General features: G+C 50.6%; 2 protein-coding genes across 3 annotated transcripts in view; one reads left to right on the top strand and one right to left on the bottom strand.

The window, feature by feature from the left end:
- Positions 1-8,337: 8,337 nt before the first annotated feature.
- ISCU (iron-sulfur cluster assembly enzyme) lies at positions 8,338-14,465 on the bottom strand. The gene is made up of 5 exons (XM_070385972.1): positions 14,309-14,465; positions 12,730-12,843; positions 11,816-11,926; positions 10,313-10,391; positions 8,338-8,883 (listed from the first exon to the last, which is right to left on the bottom strand). The coding sequence occupies exons 1-5, from the start codon at positions 14,420-14,422 to the stop codon at positions 8,798-8,800; spliced, it is 504 nt and encodes a 167-aa protein (XP_070242073.1). The 5' UTR covers positions 14,423-14,465; the 3' UTR covers positions 8,338-8,797.
- A 1,135-nt stretch (positions 14,466-15,600) lies between these two features.
- SART3 (spliceosome associated factor 3, U4/U6 recycling protein) overlaps positions 15,601-21,813 on the top strand; it is a 41,407-nt gene continuing 35,194 nt past the window's right edge. The window contains exon 1 of one of the 2 annotated variants that reach the window (XM_070385969.1): positions 15,601-16,125. In XM_070385969.1, the coding sequence (XP_070242070.1) occupies positions 15,814-16,125 (312 nt within the window). In that variant the 5' untranslated portion in view covers positions 15,601-15,813. The remainder of the gene's footprint in view (positions 16,126-21,813) is intronic. The other variant, XM_005909636.3, reaches the window with a different exon arrangement.

Genomic DNA, 21,813 nt, shown 5'->3' with positions numbered 1-21,813 from the left:
CCAGGGCTGATCTCCTTCAGAATGGACTGGTTGCAACTCCTTGCAGTCCAAGGGACTCTCAAGAGTCTTCTCCAACACCACAGTTCAAAAGCATCAATTCTTAGGTGCTCAGCTTTCTTCACAGTCCAACTCTCACATCCACATATGACCACTGGAAAAACCATAGCCTTGACTAGATGGACCTTTGTTGGCAAAGTGATGTCTCTGCTTTTCAATATGCTATCTAGGTTGGTCATAACTTTTCTTCCAAGGGGTAAGCGTCCTTTAATTTCATGGCTGCAGTCACCATCTGCAGTGATTTTGGAGCCCCCCAAAATAAAGTCTGACACTGTTTCCACTGTTTCCCCATCTATTTCCCATGAAGTGATGGGACCGGATGCCATGATCTTCGTTTTCTGAATGTTGAGCTTTAAGCCAACTTTTTCACTCTCCACTTTCACTTTCATCAAGAGGCTTTTGAGTTCCTCTTCACTTTCTGCCATAAGGGTGGTATCATCTGCATATCTGAGGTTATTGATATTTCTCCCAGCAATCTTGATTCCAGTTTGTGCTTCTTCCAGTCCAGCGTTTCTCCTGATGTACTCTGCATAAAAGTTAAATAAGCAGGGTGACAATATACAGCCTTGACGTACTCCTTTTCCTATTTGGAACCAGTCTGTTGTTCCATGTCCAGTTCTAACTTTGCTTCCTGACCTGTATACAGGTTTCTCAAGAGGCAGGTCAAGTGGTCTGTTATTCCCATCTCTTTCAGAATTTTCCACAGTTGATTGTGATCCACACAGTCAAAGGCTTTGGCATAGTCAATAAAGCAGAAATAGATGTTTTTCTGGAACTCTCTTGCTTTTTTGATGATCCAGCAGATGTTGGCAATTTGATCTCTGGTTCCTCTGCCTTTTCTAAAACCAGCTTGAACATCTGGAAGTTCACAGTTCATGTATTGCTGAAGCCTGGCTTGGAGAATTTTGAGCATTACTTTACTAGCATGTGAGATGAGTGCAATTGTGCGGTAGTTGGAGCATTCTTTGAGCATTCTCTGGACTAAGCCTTCTAGCTAATCCTGTTATCTTAAAATATAAATTATGGCAGTAGGTCTGGTGAGATCTTTACAACCTCCAGACATTCTTTGGATTCATTGGAGAGTATATAACTCCATTGCTAACACTAGCAAGGGGGTACTTTTTCTACCCCCTTCTGATGTCTATGTCAGAAGCTTTCTCTATCTCCTTTATACTTTAATAAAACTTTATTACACGAAAGCTCTGAGCGATCAAGCCTCATCTCTGGCCCTGGATTGAATTCTTCTCCGGAGGCCCAAGAATCCCAGCATCTTTGCGTGATTCAGCAGTAACCTTTCATGATGATGGGGATGGGGGTGATGGTGATGTTGGGGTTGATGGGATGATGATGGGGATGATGAGATGAAGATGGGGATGGTGGTGATGGTGATGATGATGGTGATGATGGGGGTGATGGTGTTGATGATGGGGGTGATGATAATAGTGATGGGGATGACAATGGTGGTGTTGATGGGGGTGATGATGATGGCTAACATTCATTGAGTGCTTATTGCATTCCTGGTAATGTGTTTTTTTTTTTTTCCACTTGTGATCCTTCTTTTAATCCCTACAACAAATCTATCACTTAGGAGCTAGTATTCTGCTGATTTTTCAGGAAGGGAAATCAAAGTTCAGGGAGGTTAAGTACCTGCTTAAGGTCACATAGAGAGATCATGACAGAGCTGGGATTAGAACCCAAGTCCCCAGATCCCCATCCAAGGTTATTTCCTCATATCCTGTGGTCCTGCTCAAAGGGGCTGTGCATGGTGGAGAGGTGTTTGGTGGGGAGGGGGGTCCAGCCTGACTTCCCCACTGGGGCTTCCTCTGCTCCAGCAGCCTGAGGCCCCAGCGGTGGGGCGGGGGGGATGGAGGCCCCCGGGACCTTTTTTGCACCAGCAGCTCCAGGGCATCAAGCGTTGTCCTCACCCGGGGGGCCTCCAGAGTTATTCTGGGATGTGGGCTTCTCTGAGGTGAGGCCACAGGCTGGAGTGCCCAACAGGACTTTCCAAAGATAGCTGGGCAGGGAGGGTGCCGGTGGTATTTGAGGCCGGGCCTTGGGAGTAGCTGTGCTCTGTGGCTGACCAAGTACAGTGGAGTGAGCTTGCCTGTCAAGCCACGTGTGACAGAAGTCACGTCTGTGTGTCCCCTGCACAGGGGCAGGCAGACTACAACTTGTGTAACTTTGGAGGCCATGCTGTGAGGGCTCATCCTAAGGACCATAGGTTGGAAGCCTGAAGTTATAGTATTTTATTTTACTTTATTAATTTTTATTTCGTGTCACTCTAGTCTTTTGCCATGGCTTGTGGGATCATAATACCCTGACCAGGGATCAAACCTGGGCCCCAGCAGTGAAAGTGCCGAGTCCTAACCACTGAATCGCAGGGAATTCCTTGTAGTATTTTAAAAATAGTAATAACAGCAGTGGTAACAATGGTAGTAATAGTAACCATTGCTACGAGTCATGGTAATAAGACTGATGTTAACAGTAATAATAATGGCCGTAAGAGAGAATAGGCCAGTCACGGGTTGAGATCTCGGGCTGGAGCCCCGCTGCGGCCACGTCCTGACTCTGTGACCTCAGACACATGCCTTTACCTTTTAGTTTCTTCATCTGTAAAATGGGATGATCATAGAATTTTAGGATTTCTGCGCAGAGTAAATGAGCTCATCTATTTAAAATGCCCAGCAACTGTGCCGGGTGTATCTCTGGGGCTAAAGAGCCGTGTGACCGTAACAATGAACATTATGTGTCACGAGCTTCACACGCTTCATCTCATTTAATGGTCACGTCAACCAGACCAGGTAGGTCACACTGTTATCCCATTTTGCAGATGAATGAATGGAGACTTGGGATGGTTGAGGTCTCTTGTTCAGGGTCACACAGGGCTAGGCAGAATTTGAACCCACTGTTTCTGACTCCAAGGCTCTGAGCTCACCCTGCTCTGTCCTGCTGCTGCTCCCTGGATGGAGAAGGTCTTCTCTGGGGAGCCCTCCTTGAAGGCTTAGCTGATGTCATCTTGAGGGATGGAGGAAGCAAGCAGACAGGCCACAAAGCCACCAATGAGAGAGGTACTCACATCCATCTTCTGGTTGGGGCTGGAGCTCATCCACAGGGTCCCCCAACTCTGCCAAGATTCAGTGGGACCCGGAAATCTTCTGTCCCATCACAAAGATGGACACAGAGTCTGCTCCCTTCTTGTCTCAAGTTCAAGGGGCCTTGATCACCTCTCATTGCTTGGCTTTTTAAGAAGACTCCATGATACAGATAGCCAGTTTTGGCAGGACAGTGCTTAATGGGAAGTTGTAAAAGTGCATTTTGATGTGGTCCCAAGTGGCTGGAATCCAGGAATAACATCTAGGAAAGGTTAGACTACAGATGTGGTCATAGCCACGGTGTGGTGCTTTGAAGGGGGTGGGAGGTGGGCAGAGGACCACAGCTGGAGCTCTAACCTACCACTTCCTCGCTGTGCTATCTGAGGAAAGTCATTTCAGCTTTCTGAGCCTCTGTTTCTCCATCTGTCCTTCATCCATCCACCCATCTATCGATCCACTCACACACCCTCCACCCACCCCCTCCATCTACCTGTCCATCTGCTCACACATCCTTCCTCTCTCCATCCGTTCACTAAATAGGCGTTCATGAAGCCCCTAGTAAGACAAGAGCTGGGCCAGAGGCTGGGTCCCATGATGGACATTTGTTGTTTAGTTGCTAAGTTGTGTCAGACTCTTTGCAACCCCATGGCCTGTAGCCTGCTAGGCTCATCTGTCCATGGGATTTCTACTGGAGTGGGTTGCCATTTTCTTCTCCAGGGGATCTTCCCGACTCAAGGATTGAACTTCCATCTCCTGCATCTCCCGCATTGGCAGGGGGATTCTTTACCACTAAGCCACCAGTTCAGTTTAGTCTCTTAGTCGTGTCTGACTCTTTGCGACCCCATGAACCGCAGCACACCAGGCCTCCCTGTCCATCACCAACTGCCGGAGTCTACACAAACCCATGTCCATCCAGTTGGTGATGTCATCCAACCATGTAATCCTCTGTTGTCCCCTTCTCCTCCTGCCCCCAATCCCTCCCAGCATCAGGGTCTTTTCCAATGAGTCAGCTCTTCGCATGAGGTGGCCAAAGTATTGGAGTTTCAGCTTCAGCATCAGTCCTTCCAATGAACACCCAGGACTGATCTCCTTTAGGATGGACTGATTGGATCTCCTTGCAGTCCAAGGGACTCTCAAGAGTCTTCTCCAACACCACAGTTCAAAAGCATCAATCCTTCAGTGCTCAGCTTTCTTCATAGTCCAACTCTCACATCCATACATGACCACTGGAAAAACTATAGCCTTGACTAGATGGACCTTTGTTGGCAAAGTAATGTCTCTGCTTTTGAATATGCTATCTAGGTTGGTCATAACTTTCCTTCTAAGGAGTAAGTGTCTTTTAATTTCATGGCTGCAGTCACCATCTGCAGTGATTTTGGAGCCCAAAAAAATAGTCTGACACTGTTTCCCCATCTATTTCCCATGAAGTGATGGGACCAGATGCCATGATCTTGGTTTTCTGAATGTTGAGCTTTAAGCCAACCTTTTCACTCTCCTCTTTCACTTTCAGGGAAGCCATAAATTGATATTACTGTCATCAATAGAAGGCTAAATTATGAACCATCCTACATGGAATCCTGGGTAGCTGTTAATGAGGTCGGTCTACAGGAATTGAAATGGAGAAATATGGTTAAGAGGAAAATAGAAAGATACAGAAGTATGTGTAGTATGCTACATAAACATGTGGTAGCATATCCACATGTTTATGTGGATATGCTTTGGAAATTTCTGGAAAGACAGCTAAGAAACAAATACCAGAGATTGCCTATGAGGAGGGAGACTGGGGAATTCGTAGGGGTGGTAAGGAAGCTTATATATCATTCTGTTCCTTTTCAGGCTGTTTGAATTAGTTAATTATATTTATTATTACTATTTTTTACATTTTTATTTGTTTATTCTTGTTGGCACTGGGCCTTCTCTGCTGCGCCTGGGCTTTCTCCAGCTGCAGCGAGCTGGGGCCGCTCTCCAGCCATGGTGCAGGGCTTCTCATTGCAGTGGCTCCTCTTGGTGCGGAGCACAGGCTCTGGAGTGCTCAGGCTCAGTAGTTGTGTGGCTTGTGGGCTCTAGAGCTCGGGCTTGGTTGCCCCACGGCATGTAGGATCTCTCCAGATGAGGGATTGAACAGATGTCCCCTGCTTTAGCAGGTGGATTCTTAACCATTGGATTCCCAGGAAAGTCCTGAATTTAAAAAAAGTATATTACCTATTAAATATGAAAAAAATTATTTAAAAAAGACTCAAGTTTCTGAGTAATGATACAGAAAGACAAGGCAAGAGCAGAGTACAAAAACCATCCGTAATATGCATGGGACCAGGGAAGGATCAGGGAAGGATGAGGGAAGGATCAGGGAAGGGCAGGCACTCTGGGAGCAGCAATGGTGCCTAGCTCAGCCTGGGGGAGTCGGGATCGGCTTCCCTGCGGAGGCAGTGTCTGAGATGAGGCTCCCAGGCTGAGTGGAAGTTAAGGGAGGGTGCCTGGCTGGGGCCTTCCTAGTCGGGGGAGCAGCACAGGGCTGAAAGGAAGGTTTGGTGGGCCTGGATCAAAGAGATGGATTGGTGTAGTAGGAAGTTTGGATGTGTTTGAAGGGTGATAGGGAGCCAGGGACAGGTTTCAAGAGGAGGGACAGGGTCAGAGTGGGGACTGGATTCCAGCAGTGAGGCTGGAGGCAGGGAGGCCCGTGGGGAGGCCAGGAGAGAGATGATAGAGTCCCAGACCAAGGCAGATGCATGAGGTGGGAGGGGCGGAGAGAGAGTTGGAAAGGGACCCCTTCTCATAGGAGCGTCAGCCTCCACGGAAATAATTTCAGCAAACTGCTTGGCAAAGTGCAGAGCACTCCATGGTGGTTCTCTCTCAGGGCTGCATTCTGCTAAACTCCCGGGGAGCTTTGGGAAAACGTCCGTGCCCAGGCCCTACCCGCAAAGCATCAGATTTAATCAGATGTTGGGGTTAAATTGGGCTCCCGGATGACTGAGGCACGGCTGGGGCCAGGCACAGTGCTTGGTGGCAAGTTGGCCAAATGAATGGATTAGGGCTCGCTCTGTGTTGGGGGTCACCTCCCGCTGATGCTCAAGGCACAGGGGAGCCTCCGGTGGCGTCAGTTCTGCGGGGAGAAACAGGGCAGAAGGATCACGGCTTCTGAGGTCGCCCAGCCCACACCCAGCCTCGTGGCCGGGAGTAGCTGACCTCCCAAGCCAGTTTGCTTCTTTGAAACGATGCCCGCCCCAGAGGGCTGTCCTGAGGATGGAGGGGATTACAAACATGAGGGCCTGGCCCGACGCAAGAGTGCACAGAGCTTGTCACTTACATGTTGGGATCTCCCGTGGAAGAGTTTACGTGGAGACGCGAAGATTCTTGGGATGTCAAGATCTCAAGACTTGAGTTCGCCCACGGGGACATGGTGCCCCCCTGTGGTTCAGACTAGCTGTGTCTGGGCCAAGGACAGTCTCTCATGGAAGTTCAACCCGAATGTTCTTCTCTTTCAGCTACATGACCACATATTTTGAGGTTTGGGCTATCGCCGTGGCTGTTACGAACAGCTTCTGATGTGTAGAATTTAGGCTCGGCTCTCAAAGGGTGTAACTGGGACAAAAATGTCTCGTTTTAAAAAAGTCACAAAGAACAGTGGTGGGGAATTGCAGGGCGGCCACATATACTGAAGACACAAGCGCAGCCTACAGGGACCGTGGATTAAACCGCAGGACACGCCACACGGGACAACGTGACGTGGTTCCACCCGGCTGCTGTAATTTGAGGTTCTGATGAAGGCCTTGCTCTGTGGCCTTCCCCGCCGGGTGCAGGGGAAGGGCCTTTGAAGTTCCATGCCCTTCCCCAGAACGCAGAGGAGTTTCGTTTCATTTTTTTTTTTTTTTTTAAACAAAGGAGGTATATTTAAGAGAAGACAGAGCTAGCCTATGCCTGAAAGTCAGGACATCTTACTTTTGAAGTTGGAGATCTGAGTCTTAGCTGGCATTTTGAGGTCATGTTTTCACTAGACCATTGGACCTCCTTTAGTGGGGCTTTGAGCTGCTGCGTGACCGAGGGCATCTCTGCATGACCCCCCACCCATCGCCTGTCTACCCTGGGGGCAGATGGGATAGGCGGACAGAGATGAGGCTGTTATTTGTCCCTGAGTCAGAGGTGGATGTTTTAAAACTTTAGATCACTGTACACATACAGACTGTTCAGAATGAACTACTTAAGTATCACAGCTGTGCAGGTGTGGACCAAAGAGGTTTCTTCCTGATGGCTTGGTTCATCGCCTCCACACAAAACTACCCAAGAGGTTCTCAAGAGTTGGGTATTGGAACAAACTTACGGCTGCTGGTGGGGGAAAGGATAGGGAAAGGGACAAGTAAGGAGTTTGGGATGGACATGTACACATTGCTATATTTAAATTGGATAACTAACAAGGGCATGCTGTATAGCACAGGGAACTCTGCTCAACGTTGTGTGGCAGCCTGGATGAGAGAGGGCATGGGGGAGAATGGATATATGGGGGAGAATGGATACGTGTATTTGTATGGCTGAGGGCCTCTGCTGTCCACCTGAAGCTATCACAACATTGTTAATTGGCTGCTGCTATTGCTGCTAAGTCACTGCTGCTGCTGCTGCTGCTAAGTTGCTTCAGTCGTGTCTGACTCTGTGCGACCCCATAGACGGAAGCCCACCAGGCTCCTCCATCCATGGTATTTTCTAGGCAAGAGTACTGGAGTGGGGTGCCATACTCCATTAAATAAAAAGTTAAAAACAAAGTCACATATTGGAACTGCCTGGCCAGACCTGGAGCAGAACCTGGACCTAGAAACTGATATTTAAAGCTCATTCTTCAGGCCTCTATCTGTTTTCGGTCCATAGCTTTAGGGTAGAGTCCAAGCCAGAGTTTCTCAGATTTCAGAAACCAGGGAAGTTACAAAAAGAATCTTGGAGTCACTCTGAGTTGTCAACCTGTTATTTTGTAAAGAACAATGAAGAGTGATGGCCATGTCCTTTCCCCTCCCCCTTGTTTCAGAAGACAGTACTGACGTTGGCTTTGTGAAGACCTCCACGCGTGGTCTTTGCCACCCAGCTTGCCTGGAGAGGAGCCTCGGTCGTCACCCCATCTAGCATCTGCGAATGAACCCCGTGGGGCTGAAGGCAGTCCTGTGAAGGGAGGGAGGGGCCCCAGTGACAAGGCTTACCAGAGACACTGTCTTACAACATTGCTTTATTATATAGATGCAAAATCTGTTTTATGTACAGTACGTGTAGTTTATTTGGTCCTACCAAATAATCTTACCAAGGCTTTCTATTGGTAATCTTCCCTCAAAAGATTCAGGTAGAATTAGATATTGTGCACTTCACGACTACCCAAACCTGAGACTTCGCTACTAACTTCAGTTTTGGGGTCATACACATAAATCGAAATAGACACACGCGAGGTACAGACACACACGAGGTTAAGGCGATGAAAGTGAGCTGCAGGAAACCCCAGGGTTCAGAACAACTAGGCTGTGTATTTTGCTTGAGTTAGATTCGCAACGTGAGCAGCAAAGGTTGTGTGATCTCAGAGCGCTTTTATTGTAGTGCGAGGGCTTCTGAACACCCATGTGACCGCGTGGCTGGGGACGCTGGCAGCCTGTGGGCCCTTTGAGGCATCCATCACCAGGCACTCATTTCTTCTCGGCCTCTCCTGTTTTGGGTTCTTGTTTCAGTTTGTAATCAGCCAGGGCGGCCTTGATGGCGTCTTCAGCCAGCACTGCAGGTTAACGGAACAAAACACAGCCTGTAAGTTTCTACATCTTTAAGAGCCGAGACAGTGGTGCTGGGACGGGCTTGACAGTCACCTCGCCAGGGTGCAGGGTCAGGAGCCATCTGGCCGTTTCCTGAGCCACTCCCTTGGGGCGGCTCTGGGGACAGACTTGGGGCACAAACCTGGGATTCTACGTTACTCAGCCTCTCGCTGGGGTAGGGTGAGGGCTGTATACATAGTGTCTGGAGCACTGCGGGGGCGGGGGGGAAAGGACACAACAGATGTTAGTTCTCAGCTGCTCACGTGGAGTCGGGAAAGCGCGGTGGATGTCGGTGATGTTGGCTGGCATAACTTGGGTCGCGGCAGTCTGGGGGTGGGATGGCATTTGCCGGCTCACTCTAGTGATCCCAAGTTCGGCAGCTTTTATTTTGGAGTCGGTATTAAAAGGGAGGCTTTGGGGGAAACAAACATTGAGAGAGCTGGAGTGATGGCTGAGAACACTGGCTCAAGTTCCAGCGCCCATGAAGGCCTGATGAAAAGGCAGGGGTTTCTCTGAAACCACATGAAAATGTTTACAAGCTACGGCCTTTATTCTTGGGTATTTGAGACTCCAGCTCAAGTGGAAAGAACTTGGGTCTCAGCAGACCTCCATCCAGGCCCCAGCACACACGTCTTGCCCTATGAGTCCTGCCCTGGCAGGAGGCCTGGCTCTCTGCTGATTTTTAACTAATTTGGTCAGTAAACCTCCATCACTTAGTTAAGGCTACTGTGTCTCATTCCCTCCTTCCCCTAGAAGGGTGAGATTTTTAAGGCTTTAGACTGAACGGGAAAGCCAAGTAAAAGCCTTCAGCATCTGGGCTTTCTCTCAGGACAGTGAAGAGGGGGCTACTGCACAGCTGGGCTGAGTCATCCCATATACACAGACGCAGACCCTGAGAGTAACGGCCTCTGGAAAGGAAACGATAAAACGCACGGCAGATGGGATTATGTTGGAAGCCGCATTTTCTCTTTCACTGGTGCCAACTTCACCACCGTGGGGTGGGAACAGCACAGATACGGAATCAAAGTCTGGGCTTTAGACTCTGGCCCTTCCCTGAGGAGCTGTGAGGCTGGGCCGCTTGAACCTGAGCCCTCATTTGCTGCTCTGTGAGGGGAGGTGATGACACGACTGGAGGATATTCCAAAAGGTCAGAAGTGAGGCTGCGACCAGCTCTGCATGATGCCCAACCCACAGCACCCGCCTGGGGCCCCGACCTTCTGGAGGCTGTGAAGACAACCCGAGCTCTAACCCTCAGAGGTTATAAAGGTGGATTCCACGACCCCAAAGGACTCACCATTCCCCTGTCCAAATGCACGTGGATACCATTATGGAAAACCCCCAATACCACCCCCACCCCCAGTCCAAGCCTGTTGGCATGCTGGAGGCGACACGTACTGGAGCAGTGCAGTTTCACAGGCGGGAGGCACAGCTCCTTGGCGATGTCTGTGTTTTTGATGGTCAAGGCTTCCTCCACCTGAGAGGCAGACAGGACAGATGGGCAGTTTTAGTGATGCTGTCTGGTGGAACTGAAGAGCAAACATTGCTGGGCTGGGGTGAGCCCGGCCTGCAGAGACACTGTCTCAGCCAGTAGCAGAGCCTGGGGAGTCTCGGAGGGATCTGCTTGAGGCCAGAAACTCCAGCCTTTTTTTTCTGGCCAAATGGCACGAGGGAGCATAGTTCCCAACCAGGGACTGAACCTGCGTTCCCTATAGTGGAAGCACCGAGTCTTAACCACTTGACCACCAGGAAGTCCCCTCGAACCTGTTTGCCGAAAGGCAGTGATTTCCTGCGTTGGTTGTGTGACTATGAGCTTCTCTGACGTCCATCGATTCTACGAGCTGGATGGTGTCAGGGAGGTGGGCGGGGCCAGGGCCAGCAGCATAGACAGCTCCTGGGAGGAGACCTTGGGGCTCATCCCCTGCCTGTAGGAGGACTTTTCACCTCCAGGTGGACTGAAAGGATGCCTGGAGTTTGTCTCAAGCCGAGGGCAGAGCAGGAGGCAGGCCTCTGTGGAATACGACCTGCTGGCTTAAGGAAAGCATTTTCCCAGCCTGTCTCCCAGTCTTCCAAGTCTGCTAACTCAACTGAATTAAGCTTCAAGTTCTGTTCCTGCAAACTCAGATGGGAGGCTCTCAAGGTCAGAGAAAGGCCCTCTCCCCACTTTCTGAGGTGTCCTGTCTCCTCATGCCCTCCTCCCCTGAGGATCGTTCCGGACAGATTGGCCAGCACAAGCTAGGTCTTTGCTTCCTGGCTCTGAGGAGCCTGCCGGCCAGGAGGCCCTGAGTCACAGGGGGCTGGTGGCACGTGGCCTGGCAGGCGGCCTGGCTGTAGAGCTGCCCGGCACAGGCCTCCGTGACTCAGCTTGCTAAACTTTGGCTGTTGGGGCTGCAAGGACGAGCACTTACAGTCTGGCTTTACTGAGAGGTTTTAACGAGGACGGGACTTTTGAAAGGCTAGTCTGTTATCTCATGAATCCTTGTAAGCCACCTGCAATCCTTCCTGAAACTGGATGGGAAGGAATAAACAAAACAAACCATGGTACACCCACCCCCTAGCAGACGTAGACTTCTAAGAAATGATAATATCTGTGACCTTGGAGAAAGCCAAAGATTTCTCTCCACTTCTGTTGTGTTCAAGGGGTAGGTGGGCACCTTTTTTTGATTTAGTTAAAACATCACCAAAACCCTCAAACAAATAAAAATGGTCAACAACAACAGAAAACCCCAAACTAAAAAAAGTTAAGATTATCCATAATTCCCAATGTGGAGAAGAATTTGATAAAAATCTGGGTAAGCGAAATTAAAAAGAAAATCCTTGGAATATTTAGAAAAAAATTATAGTGTTTGTTTAAACCCTTCCCTTAACCAAGAGGCAGGTTCTAGTTTTCAGGAGCCTTACCGTCTTCCCCTTTACCCATTCGGTGGCTAACGAGCTAGAGGCGATGGCAGAACCACAGCCAAATGTTTTAAACCTGGCGTCCACGATCTTCCCCTTTTCATCCACTTGAATCTAGAAAAGAGGCAGGAGTTAGCAGGCTTCTGGTGCTGCCTGCATAACCTGGCACTCAGGGAGGCCCACAGGGCACTTCCTAAGAGCTTTGGTCCTGCTTTCCATACTTAAAAGTTTGGGCTTTGATTATGGAGGCCCCTCTGTTTCAAAGAGTTCAGCAATGAAAAGCTGCAAGCAGGAACAACTATACAGAATTATACGGGCCTCGCTGGCAAAGGTCAGCCAAAAAGTATGGCTCCTGCCCAGTCTCCTCCCACTCCCAAGCCTGACTTCTGGCTTCCCAGCTGCTGGGCCAGTGCGCATCTTAAAACACTGCGAGAGTTGGCAGTAAAGGCCACCGGTTAGTGCTTTTTCCTTTGACGTCAAACTGCATGTAGCGGGTTCCCTCCTGTCTTGTTTCTGTTTTCCAAGATAGGCATGAAGCCGTCTGGCCAGCTTCCCACCACGGTGACGAAGGAGATGTGGAGAAAGCTATGGTTTACCAGAGTGCCAGGCGCTTCCAAAGTGGGGGCAGGCAGAGTTTGATTTATCGCATTTCCTATCCCTCTGGGGATTGCTAACTGATACAGTGAGTATGAACGTGAGATCTGTTTATTCTGTCAGAAGGGGTCAGCACAGTTTACCAGGAGGACTAGGATTCAGCCCCTGTTGGAATCATTTGTAACACTGACTTATCCCACCTCACAGGAATCAAGATGGGGACCAGAGGCAATGCCGGACGTGTAAATGCTCTGTCAAATACAGAGCACTGTACAAGCAAAGGGGTAACCGTTACCACCAGTAAAGATGGAAACCAGGGATACCTGTAATTTCATGACATCACCACACGCTGGAGCCCCCACCAATCCAGTCCCAACATTTTTAGATGTCTTGTCAAGGGACCCCACGTTTCGGGGATTTTCATAATGATCAACAACCTGAAATGAGAGTGAAGACAAATCACAGTCACTCTTTTTTGCTGTTCATCTCCCCGACTTTGATGACAAGCTCCTTCAAGTCAGCAAGCTGGACCTGGCAGGCCATCACCTAATACCAAATTTCACTTGGGCTGGATTTAAGACATATGGGGATCCTGGAGAAAAATCAGCAAAATCATGTCTTAATTCTGTGGGGTTTTGAACCACAAATAATTACTTGACCTCTAACCACCCAAGTCACAGAGTTGGGCTCAAACAGCACTTTTGTAATTTCGGAACAAAATCCATTCTCAAAAGAATGATTACTATTCAAAAAACTATACGTATGTATGGTCCAGAAAGGGAAGGACTTTCCAGAAGCCTCAAGGAGACTGTTACGGGACTAACAAGGCTATGGAATACGGCCATCTGTGTACACTGATAAATAGTAACCATGACTGTGTTTCGGGGCCCTGAAATCCGCGGTGCCGCAGCGCGCCCTGGTGGCGGAAAGGCTGCGCGCGCCAGGTCATTCCGCGTGTACTGTCAACACCACACAGCCCTGGGTCCGCGGGGAGTGAGGTCTGTGCGCAAACGCTTGGAAGCCAGAACAGAGTAGACATCTATTCAAACTGGCACACTCGAGGCTTTAACAACCTTGCGTTTGTTTCCCAGTTAGTCGTTAAGTATTCCGAGCTTCCAGTCCCCTTCCCCCGACCTATCCGACCACGGATTTTGACTTCCAAGTCCAAGGATCTGTAAGATAATATCCAATCTGGACTTTCTGCCCCGGGGTTGATTTACCGCATTCTTTTTGTAGTTAACCGGTTCCCGAGTGAGACGTCTCATGTGGCTCCCCACTACCCAACCTGTCTCTTAACTCACAGCATCCCACCACCCCCAAGCCAAAACAAACACAAAAACGTGACGACTGTGGGTTACACGTCCATGTCCACTCGGAGGCTCTGAGCTCCTGCAACACTAACATCAATCCTCAGTGGCCTCCCTGTGCCAAGCGTCCTGCCCAGGACTCCGCAGGCAATGGTCTCGCGTACGGGGCGCTGCCCAGACCCCATCTGACGAGCGCGGGGCAGTGACTTGCCCAAGGTCACTCGGCCGCTGTGTGTCCGACTAGCCCGGACAGAGCAGGACCCTGCTTCCTGGGCAGTCGGGAGGTTTAAAGGCTGGAGGGATGTTTCAGATTGAGGGCAGCTGCCGCTAGGCTAGCGGAGCTGTCATTTTTGTTTCAGGCGCGGTTAGTTGCCCCAGCGCAGCCAGGGAGTCACTCGAGGCGGCATCTTGAGAGGAGGGCCCCTCCATCCAGAGTTGGGGGCGGCCAGGGCCCTGGGCTGCAGTCGGGGTTCCAGGGCCGCGCAGAGCCGGGAGGGTCACTAGGCTGGGCCTCCGCTAGGACCCCTAAGTTCTCTGGGTAGTCGTCACACTCCCGCCCCGCCCCGCCCGGTGCGGACCCCCCAGCCGCTCTTACCTTTTTGTGATAGAGCCGAGCGGGAGCTGAGAGCTCCCGGGCGGGCAGGCGCGGGGCCCGGAGCAACAGGGCCGACGCCGCCCGCCTCAGACGGCCCGCTCCAGCCGCCGCCATCTTGCGGGCTTGCGCTTGCGCAGGTGGAGCGCGCGGCCGAGGGGAGGGGCGCGTGCGCGAGTCGGCTCCCAGCTGGGAGCGCGCACCCTCTAACGTCCCGGCGACCTTGCGCCTGCGCTTTCCCGCTGCGTTCACGTGTCCCCGTTTTGTTCCCGGGGCGCGGAGCCTCAAGGTTTGAAATCACTTGAGGGCTAGTCCACCTAGCTGGGTTCTGAATCTTGAGGATCCTTGAGCTGGAAATTGGGACCCAGCTTTGCGTTCACAAAGCTCCCCCGCTAATTCGGCGCAGAGGATCAATCAGTCCACCCTTCTTGGCTCTATTTTGCAGTTTAGGAATTTGAGGATCAGAACGGTTTAGTAACTTGCCCTAGGTTGCGCAGAGGGGCCCAGTTGGGATTCTGACTTGAACAGTCCTGAGTTAGAATCTCGTTTCTGCTCCTAACTGGCTGTGTGCTCCTAGGTGAAAGATAGCGTCTTTGTAAACCTCGATCTTTTTTGTACTAATTCAAGGACAGTTCTAAATCCATTGAGCAAATCTTGTGTTGAGTATCTACTTAGGGTGCTTTGGGAAAACAACCCAAAACGACACGATTAAGCTTGCTAATGAGGGAGCAAGGCAATAAATAGACCCATCAAGGCTTTTCTATCTCTAAAGTGAGAAGCTTAACTAAAGGCAAGAATACGTTGCTCTGATTTTAAAAAGTGTATATGTTTATGTCTCTATTAAAAAGCAAAGTGGCACAGATTAAATCACAAGATATAGCAATGAAGAGATTCTAAGTAAATGTTTATTAATGTAATTTATTGATACTGGTTTGCAGAATATGATCCTAAAAATCAAAACTCACACGTGTATTTAAGTGCTAGGCGCCAGGCATTAAATAAAGAGAAGGAATCTCTGGGAAATGAGTTATTCTCATTAATGGTGCAATCGATCCTTCCCTGAGGACTTAAGACTTTTCTGCGCGTTTGAGGCTCAATTGCTGGGGAGACTGAATCACGCGCCAGGTCAGACTAGGTGGCAAGGTATTTATTCCAAGAATCATTTTTGACCTTCTCAAGATGGCGCCAAACCCTTAACTACAACCATCACGCTCAGTCCGTGGTTGCCTCTATGGCTTCCACTTCCTGCCTAAGGGCCCAAGTGCTGTCCGACGTTGTGCCGGAAGGCATGCCCTGTTGGTGAGCTTTCTTTTCCGAACAAGAGCTACTGAAAGTATATAAAATAACATGAATCTCGTGTATCTAGAGATTTCCATGTCATCCAAGGCGCATAGTTTCTCTTCAGGTGGCAGACGAGCGGGATTTTGACCAGGCGCGCTGCGGGCAGCTCCTACTACTGCGGGTCTTTGGCGGCCAAGTGAGGACCCGGGAGTCTCTGAAAGTCCAAGATGGCGACGGCGGCCGCAGCATCGGCTTCTGAAGCGGAGGCTGAGCCCAAGGCCGGGCCCGAGGCTGAGGGAGAGCAGGATGAGGCTAAGGCGGCTCGGGCGAGGAGGAAGGTGTTATCGCGGGCCGTGGCCCCCGCCACGTACAAGACCATGGGGCCAGAGTGGGACCAGCAGGAGGAAGGCGTGAGTGAGAGCGATGGAGATGAGGAGTACGCCATGGCTTCCTCGGCCGAGAGCTCCCCCGGGGAGTACGAGTGGGGGTACGACGAAGAAGAGAAGAACCAGCTGGAGATAGAGCGGCTGGAGGAGCAGGTGGGCGCGGGCGTGGGCGGGGGCGGCGGGCTCTCTCCCTCGGGTTCCCAGGCCCCAGCCCACCTCCTCGGTCCTCGGAGGTAATAAAAAGCGCCAAGGCCTCCAAACCTCAGTTTCCCAGCGCGTCTCCGGTCCTCGGAGCGCTTACTGCTCGCCAGGTGCTTCGCAAGCGTTATCCTATTGAACCCTCGCCAGAACCCGGCGAGGGAATTGCTGTATTTCCCGTTTTGTGGGAGGACCCTGAGGCTCCCGGTGGAGGGAATTCTCTTGCTCACCGTTACACTTCCTGCAAGTGGCGAGTCAGGCTTTGAACTTTGAATCGACTCCGCAACTCCCGCTCTTAGCCATACCGGTCAACTGTGTCCAGGCCTAGAAATAAGATTCTTTTCCTCCAAGAAGAGTTGTTTGCCTGTAGGAATGACGAAGATAAGGAGCTCTGGCGTGGTAGGGAAAATAGTGACCGTGACGGTGATAATAGAAACGGAATAGCGTCTGGAGGCTAAGGCCCCAGTTGTAGCTCTTCCACACCTGCGTGCGCTGGGGCCGATATTTTAACGTCTCTCATCCTCCACTCTGTAAACTGGGACAAAACGGTTCCCGCCCAGAGAATAGTTGTAACGGTCATCAGGGCTCGGGGCCTGGCAATAGTAGCTATGTGATTTCTAATCTGTAACCTTAGGAGGTACAGGTTGTGGTGTGTCCTATGTAATCCAGGATCCCAGCAGGAAATAGGTGGCACATTCAAGTCAGGAGAGTTTGGAGTAAAGGTCCGTAGAGAGACCGGGCCTCCCAGGTGGCTCAGTGGTGACGATCTTTGGGTCAGGAGGATCCCCTGGAGAAGGAAATGGCAACCCACTCCAGTATTCTTGGCTGAGAAATCCTATGGACAGAGGAGCGTGGCAGGCTACTGTCCGTGGGGTCACAAAGAGTTGGACAAGACTGGGCACAGCACAGCAATGGAGAGGCTACTGAGTCTAGGGCAGGGAAGTCAGGAGCAAAGGTTTGGTTCCCCAGGGCTAGTAGTAGCAGGACCTTTAGGTGTCCATCTTTAGTCCTGTAGAGGTGATGGAGTGACTGGTTTTCTAGATAGTTCGTGGAGAGGACCCCTGAGAGGAGTTGAGACGTTTGTTCCAGGGAGGTAGCCCCCGTTCCCATCAGGGAGTGGGGTGGGCAAGAAGTACCCTGACCTACCTCTGCCTCACAAGCCACATGGCCTACTGGGCAAATCCTGCTGGAAGCCTGAGACCCAGAGCCCCTATGGATGTGGTCCACACGGTGGGTCCTAGGACAGGGAGGGGAGAGAGTGGAGTAGTTTTGGAGGGGAAGAGATGGAGCTCCATCTCGTTTTACAGACGAGGACCCGGAGACTCAAAAGGACTGATGAAATGTTTTGGTCTGAGTCAGGCCTAAAAGCATTTGAACTTTTCAAGGTTGTCTGTAGACCGAATGCCACAGTGGCTATGAGATCACTTAGTGATGTGGGGTTGGTAGCCTGGGTTTCTCAGTTAACTTGGCTGGGTGTGAGATTCCTTATAATGTCCTCTCTGGTGGTGACGTTCCTGTTAAGTTGTGAAGTAGTTATATCTTCTCTCGGTATATCTGTCTCGTTTGTCATCCCATCTGAACCAACCAGGGGTAGGCAGGTGGTTACTGTTTCTGCCTTTCATAAACAAGCGTGCCGAAGTCCATTCTCTTATTCGTTCAACAGTTGCAGCGTAATGTGAGGTGGCAGGCCGCCTGTGACTCTGTCCTGGTGGCAGTCTGTTGCTCTGGCCTTTGGCCTTTCAATGAGCCGTTAGCTTGCTTAGTCGGGGAAATAGAATTACCTGTTGAGGGGAAGGGGAGGCCCGAAAGTGGAGGGATTAAACCCTCGATGAGGGTATTTTGCTTACAAGAGTGGAGGACGGGTCAGGGCAGAGGTCTCCTTGCCACTGGTGGTGTGTACTTGCCAACCCTACCTCAGGCCACCACACAGGATGGGATCCGGCAGGTGATGGTGAACTGAAGAGCCTTTGGCTTTATCCTCTTCCTGGGGTCCAGAAATGGACTTTTCCAGTGTTTCCAAAACTCCCTCCCACGTCCTCTTAATCCCAGCCTCTAGTTCTTGCTGTAACGACTCTCCTGGTGGAGCGTGATGGTCAGTAACTTCCAGAGAGGCCCGCGAAGTGCTCGGCCTTGTCGTGTTTGAATTCCGCTTCTCACCCCAAGTGTTTTTATGGAAGCTCGCAGTCGGCTATGAAATCTGTCCAGATAACAGAAGTGAAGACGTCCGACTGTGTGTGTGGTCATGGCTGAAACTAGAAGCGGCACCTTGTGGTCCCTTCCCGTGATTGGGCCGTGTGTGGTCCCCACCAGGCGCCTCTGTCACCTCTCTGTCCCGCCCTCCCCAGTCCAGTCCAGGCCGTGCTGTCAGGGCGTGAGGAGACCTGTCGCAGAGCGTTTGCACGATGGCCAGGCCACCTCTCTCTCTGAAGTGTCCTTTGTCCTTGGCGATGTTCTGAGACGGGACTAGATCGGCACGTGTGCGCATTTGTCAGCTCTGGTTGAACTCTGAAAGGTCTCTACAATGCATGTCCTTGTATATTAAAGTACATACTCCCAGAGTGCCTCTCCATATACAGTATCTTCATCATTTGGGCCTAAAAATCAGAAATTTAGACGAAAACCATCCTAGAGACATTTCTTCAGTGGATTTTGTACATTTCAATGCTGACCTTCCTGTGGTGGTCACAGGAGGGCTTGCGTAGATGTTACTCCCAGGACTCCCCACCCCTTCATGCTCAGAGAACACATTCAGCCCCAGGTGAGTTGGAGTGATGGGGTGACCTGGAGAGCCATGCCTACGCCTTCATGAGGACAGTGCGCCTCTCACCATCTTCTTTTCTTTCACTGTTGTTACTTGTTGACACGCTTGAATGTTGATTTTGAGACATCGCTGTGTCACGGGAGCCCACTTGAGATCCAGAGGTGCACTCTAGTGCCTTCCAGTCTAGGTAGGGAAACAGAACTGGGGGGCGTTAGAACACTTGTGTCCTGACCGCATTCTGACCTTTTTCAGCCCGTCACGTAATCATGGGGTGGGTTCAGCCTGTCAGGATTTATCAATCATGAGCAGTTGCTTAAAGATTTTTTAAAAAATTATGGGTCGTGGGCTTATCTTAGTGGCAGCACGCAGGATCCGTGTCATCTTTTGTTTTAGTTCCCGCCTGTGAGGTCCAGTTCCCTGAGCAGGGGTTGAACCTGGGCCCCCTGCACCCGGAGCGAGGAGGCTTAGCAACTGGGCCACCAAGTCCCTGTTTATGTATAATTTGCTGTATACAGATCAGTTCACGTCTGTAAATTGTGAAGGGTGGTAAAGAGATGCACACCCTTGCTCTGCTGCTCACGCTCAGGGAGGCTTCCTCAGTGATGCTGCCTGTCCAGACGGCTGCTACCGTTCCCACTGCCCTGCCTCGATGCTCACCACTGCCCCACACCCCCAAACCCGGGTGACTGCTTTCTTGAACCTGATGGACTTCTGCTTCCTTCTCTTTTCAAGTGTATAATTTTATCTGCTAAGTCTGCAGCCCTGAGCAGATATTTTTGTTTGTTTCTGAGCTTTTAAGAAAGCATATCATGCAGTATGTAATCTGGGAGTGCTTTCCACTCAGAGGTGTCTCTGAGGTTCCGCCACGTTCCTTCTAGTTACCCATTTTGACTGCTGTGTATTCAGTACACCAGGGTGTGAGTAGCACACAGCTTCTCCGTTGTTCTGGCGTTTGAATTGCCTGCAGTTTTCCCCCTAATACAGACTAGCACAAGGAACGTTGTTACTGATAAACTGCCGCTCTTGAAGCTGTGTGAGAACCAGTATCGTTCACACTGGGCTCATGGTCATGGGTCGTGAACCCGTTTCGGTGGCTGCCCCAGTGTCCCTCTGTGATGCGCTTTCTGTGTGCGGGGGTCTGTTTCTGACACTCCAGTGTTCTGTTGGCCGGTTTGTCCTGTGTCTGTTCCACGGTCTCACTCATCATCTGCTGAGACAGAGCCTCTTCTGTGCAGGTTAATGCAGCAGCTAGTGTCTGGATTACTAAGAGTGTATTGTCAGATGGCAGTGTTAGTTGAATGAATTATCATTCATCTGTCATCTCTGGAGAGGGAAATATTTATTGCTGAAATGTGGCAGATGTTGGAAGAGTAGATACTAACCTAGTCTCAGTGTGTAGACTTTTAAAAATACTTACTTATCTGGCTGTGCTGGGTCTTCGTTGCTGCGAGCAGCTTTTCCCTGGCTGCGGGAACTGCTCTCTGGTTGCGGTGCACGGCCTTCCTGCGGTGGCTTTTTTGTTGCAGATTGTGGGCTCAGTGGTTGCGGTGCGTGGGTTTAGTTGCCCCTCCGTGTGTGGTACCTTCCTGGACCAGGGATCACACCCGTGTCCCCTGCATTGGCAGGCAGATTCTTAACCACTGAACCACCAGGGAAGTCCCCAGACTTTTTTTTAAATTATTTATCTGGCTGCCCTGGGTCTTAGTTGAGGCATGTGGGATCTAGTTCCCTGACCAGGGGTCACACCCGAGCCCCCTGCATTGGGAGTGCAGTCTTTGCCGCTGGACCATCAAGGAAGTCCTTTGGTGTATAGACCTAATGTAACTCATACCCTAACTCATTTGAAAGCTGTTTTTAAAAAATGAAACTTCGTTTTGAGGTAATTGTAGGTTTCCTTGCAGTTCCAAGAAATAATATAGACAGCTCCTGTGTGCCCTTTATCCGGGTTCCCCCAGTGGTGCACCGGAGTGCAGTTTCCCAGCCCTTGTGTTAACATTGCCAGCGTCATTACACGGATGGGCTCTGCCACCTCAGGCCCCTCTTGCAACCTGGATGGAGCCACAGCCTGACCTCTGACGCCCACTAAGCTGATCCCTACTTCTCTAGTTTTATTACTTCAAGAATATTACATAAGTGGAGTCATATAGTATGTAACCTTTGGGGAGGAGCTTCTTTCACTTAGCACAGTTCCCTCAAGATTCATCCAAGGTATGTGTGTATATTAGTTTGTTCCTTTTCATGGCTGAGTAGTTTTCCACAGCGTGGGTGTTCGATGGTTCGTTTACCCACTCACCCATTGAAGGACCTCTGACTTCTTTCCGGATGTGTTAGAAGCACAGCCGTTATGCACAGTCCTATACAGGTGTTTGTGTGAACCCAGGTTTTACTGCTCTGGAAAAATGCCTAAGGGTGCACTTGTTGGGTGGTACAGTAGTTGTATGTTGAATTTTAAAGGCAACTGGTATTTTTTAACCTCTTCTCAAGCACTTGGTGGTGCCCCCGTTTTCCCTTCTGGCCACTCTTGGTTATGTTTCTGGTTTTTTTTCTTTCTTTAAAAAAATGTAGTCTTGGCCGTGCTGGGACCCCTTGCTTTCTCTCGTTGCGGCAGGGGGGCCACTCTCTAGCTGTGGTGTGTGGGCTCCTTGTGGTGGCTTCACTGGAGGAGCTCGGGCTCTAGGCGTACAGGCTTCAGTGGTTGTGGTAGCCAGGCCCAGTTGCCCCGCGGCACGTGGAGTCTTCCTGGACCAGGGGTCCAGCCTGTGTCCCCTGCGTTGGCAGGTGGATTTTTATCACTGGACCGCCAGGAAGTCCGCCTTCGGCCATGCTGCTAGGTTTACACACCTACGGACAGCTCGCTGCGGTGTCAGTCTGTGCATTCCGTA

Source organism: Bos mutus, chromosome 17 (assembly GCF_027580195.1).
Source record: "Bos mutus isolate GX-2022 chromosome 17, NWIPB_WYAK_1.1, whole genome shotgun sequence".
Lineage (NCBI taxonomy): Eukaryota > Metazoa > Chordata > Mammalia > Artiodactyla > Bovidae > Bos > Bos mutus.
This window is presented reverse-complemented; position numbering and strand designations above follow the sequence as displayed.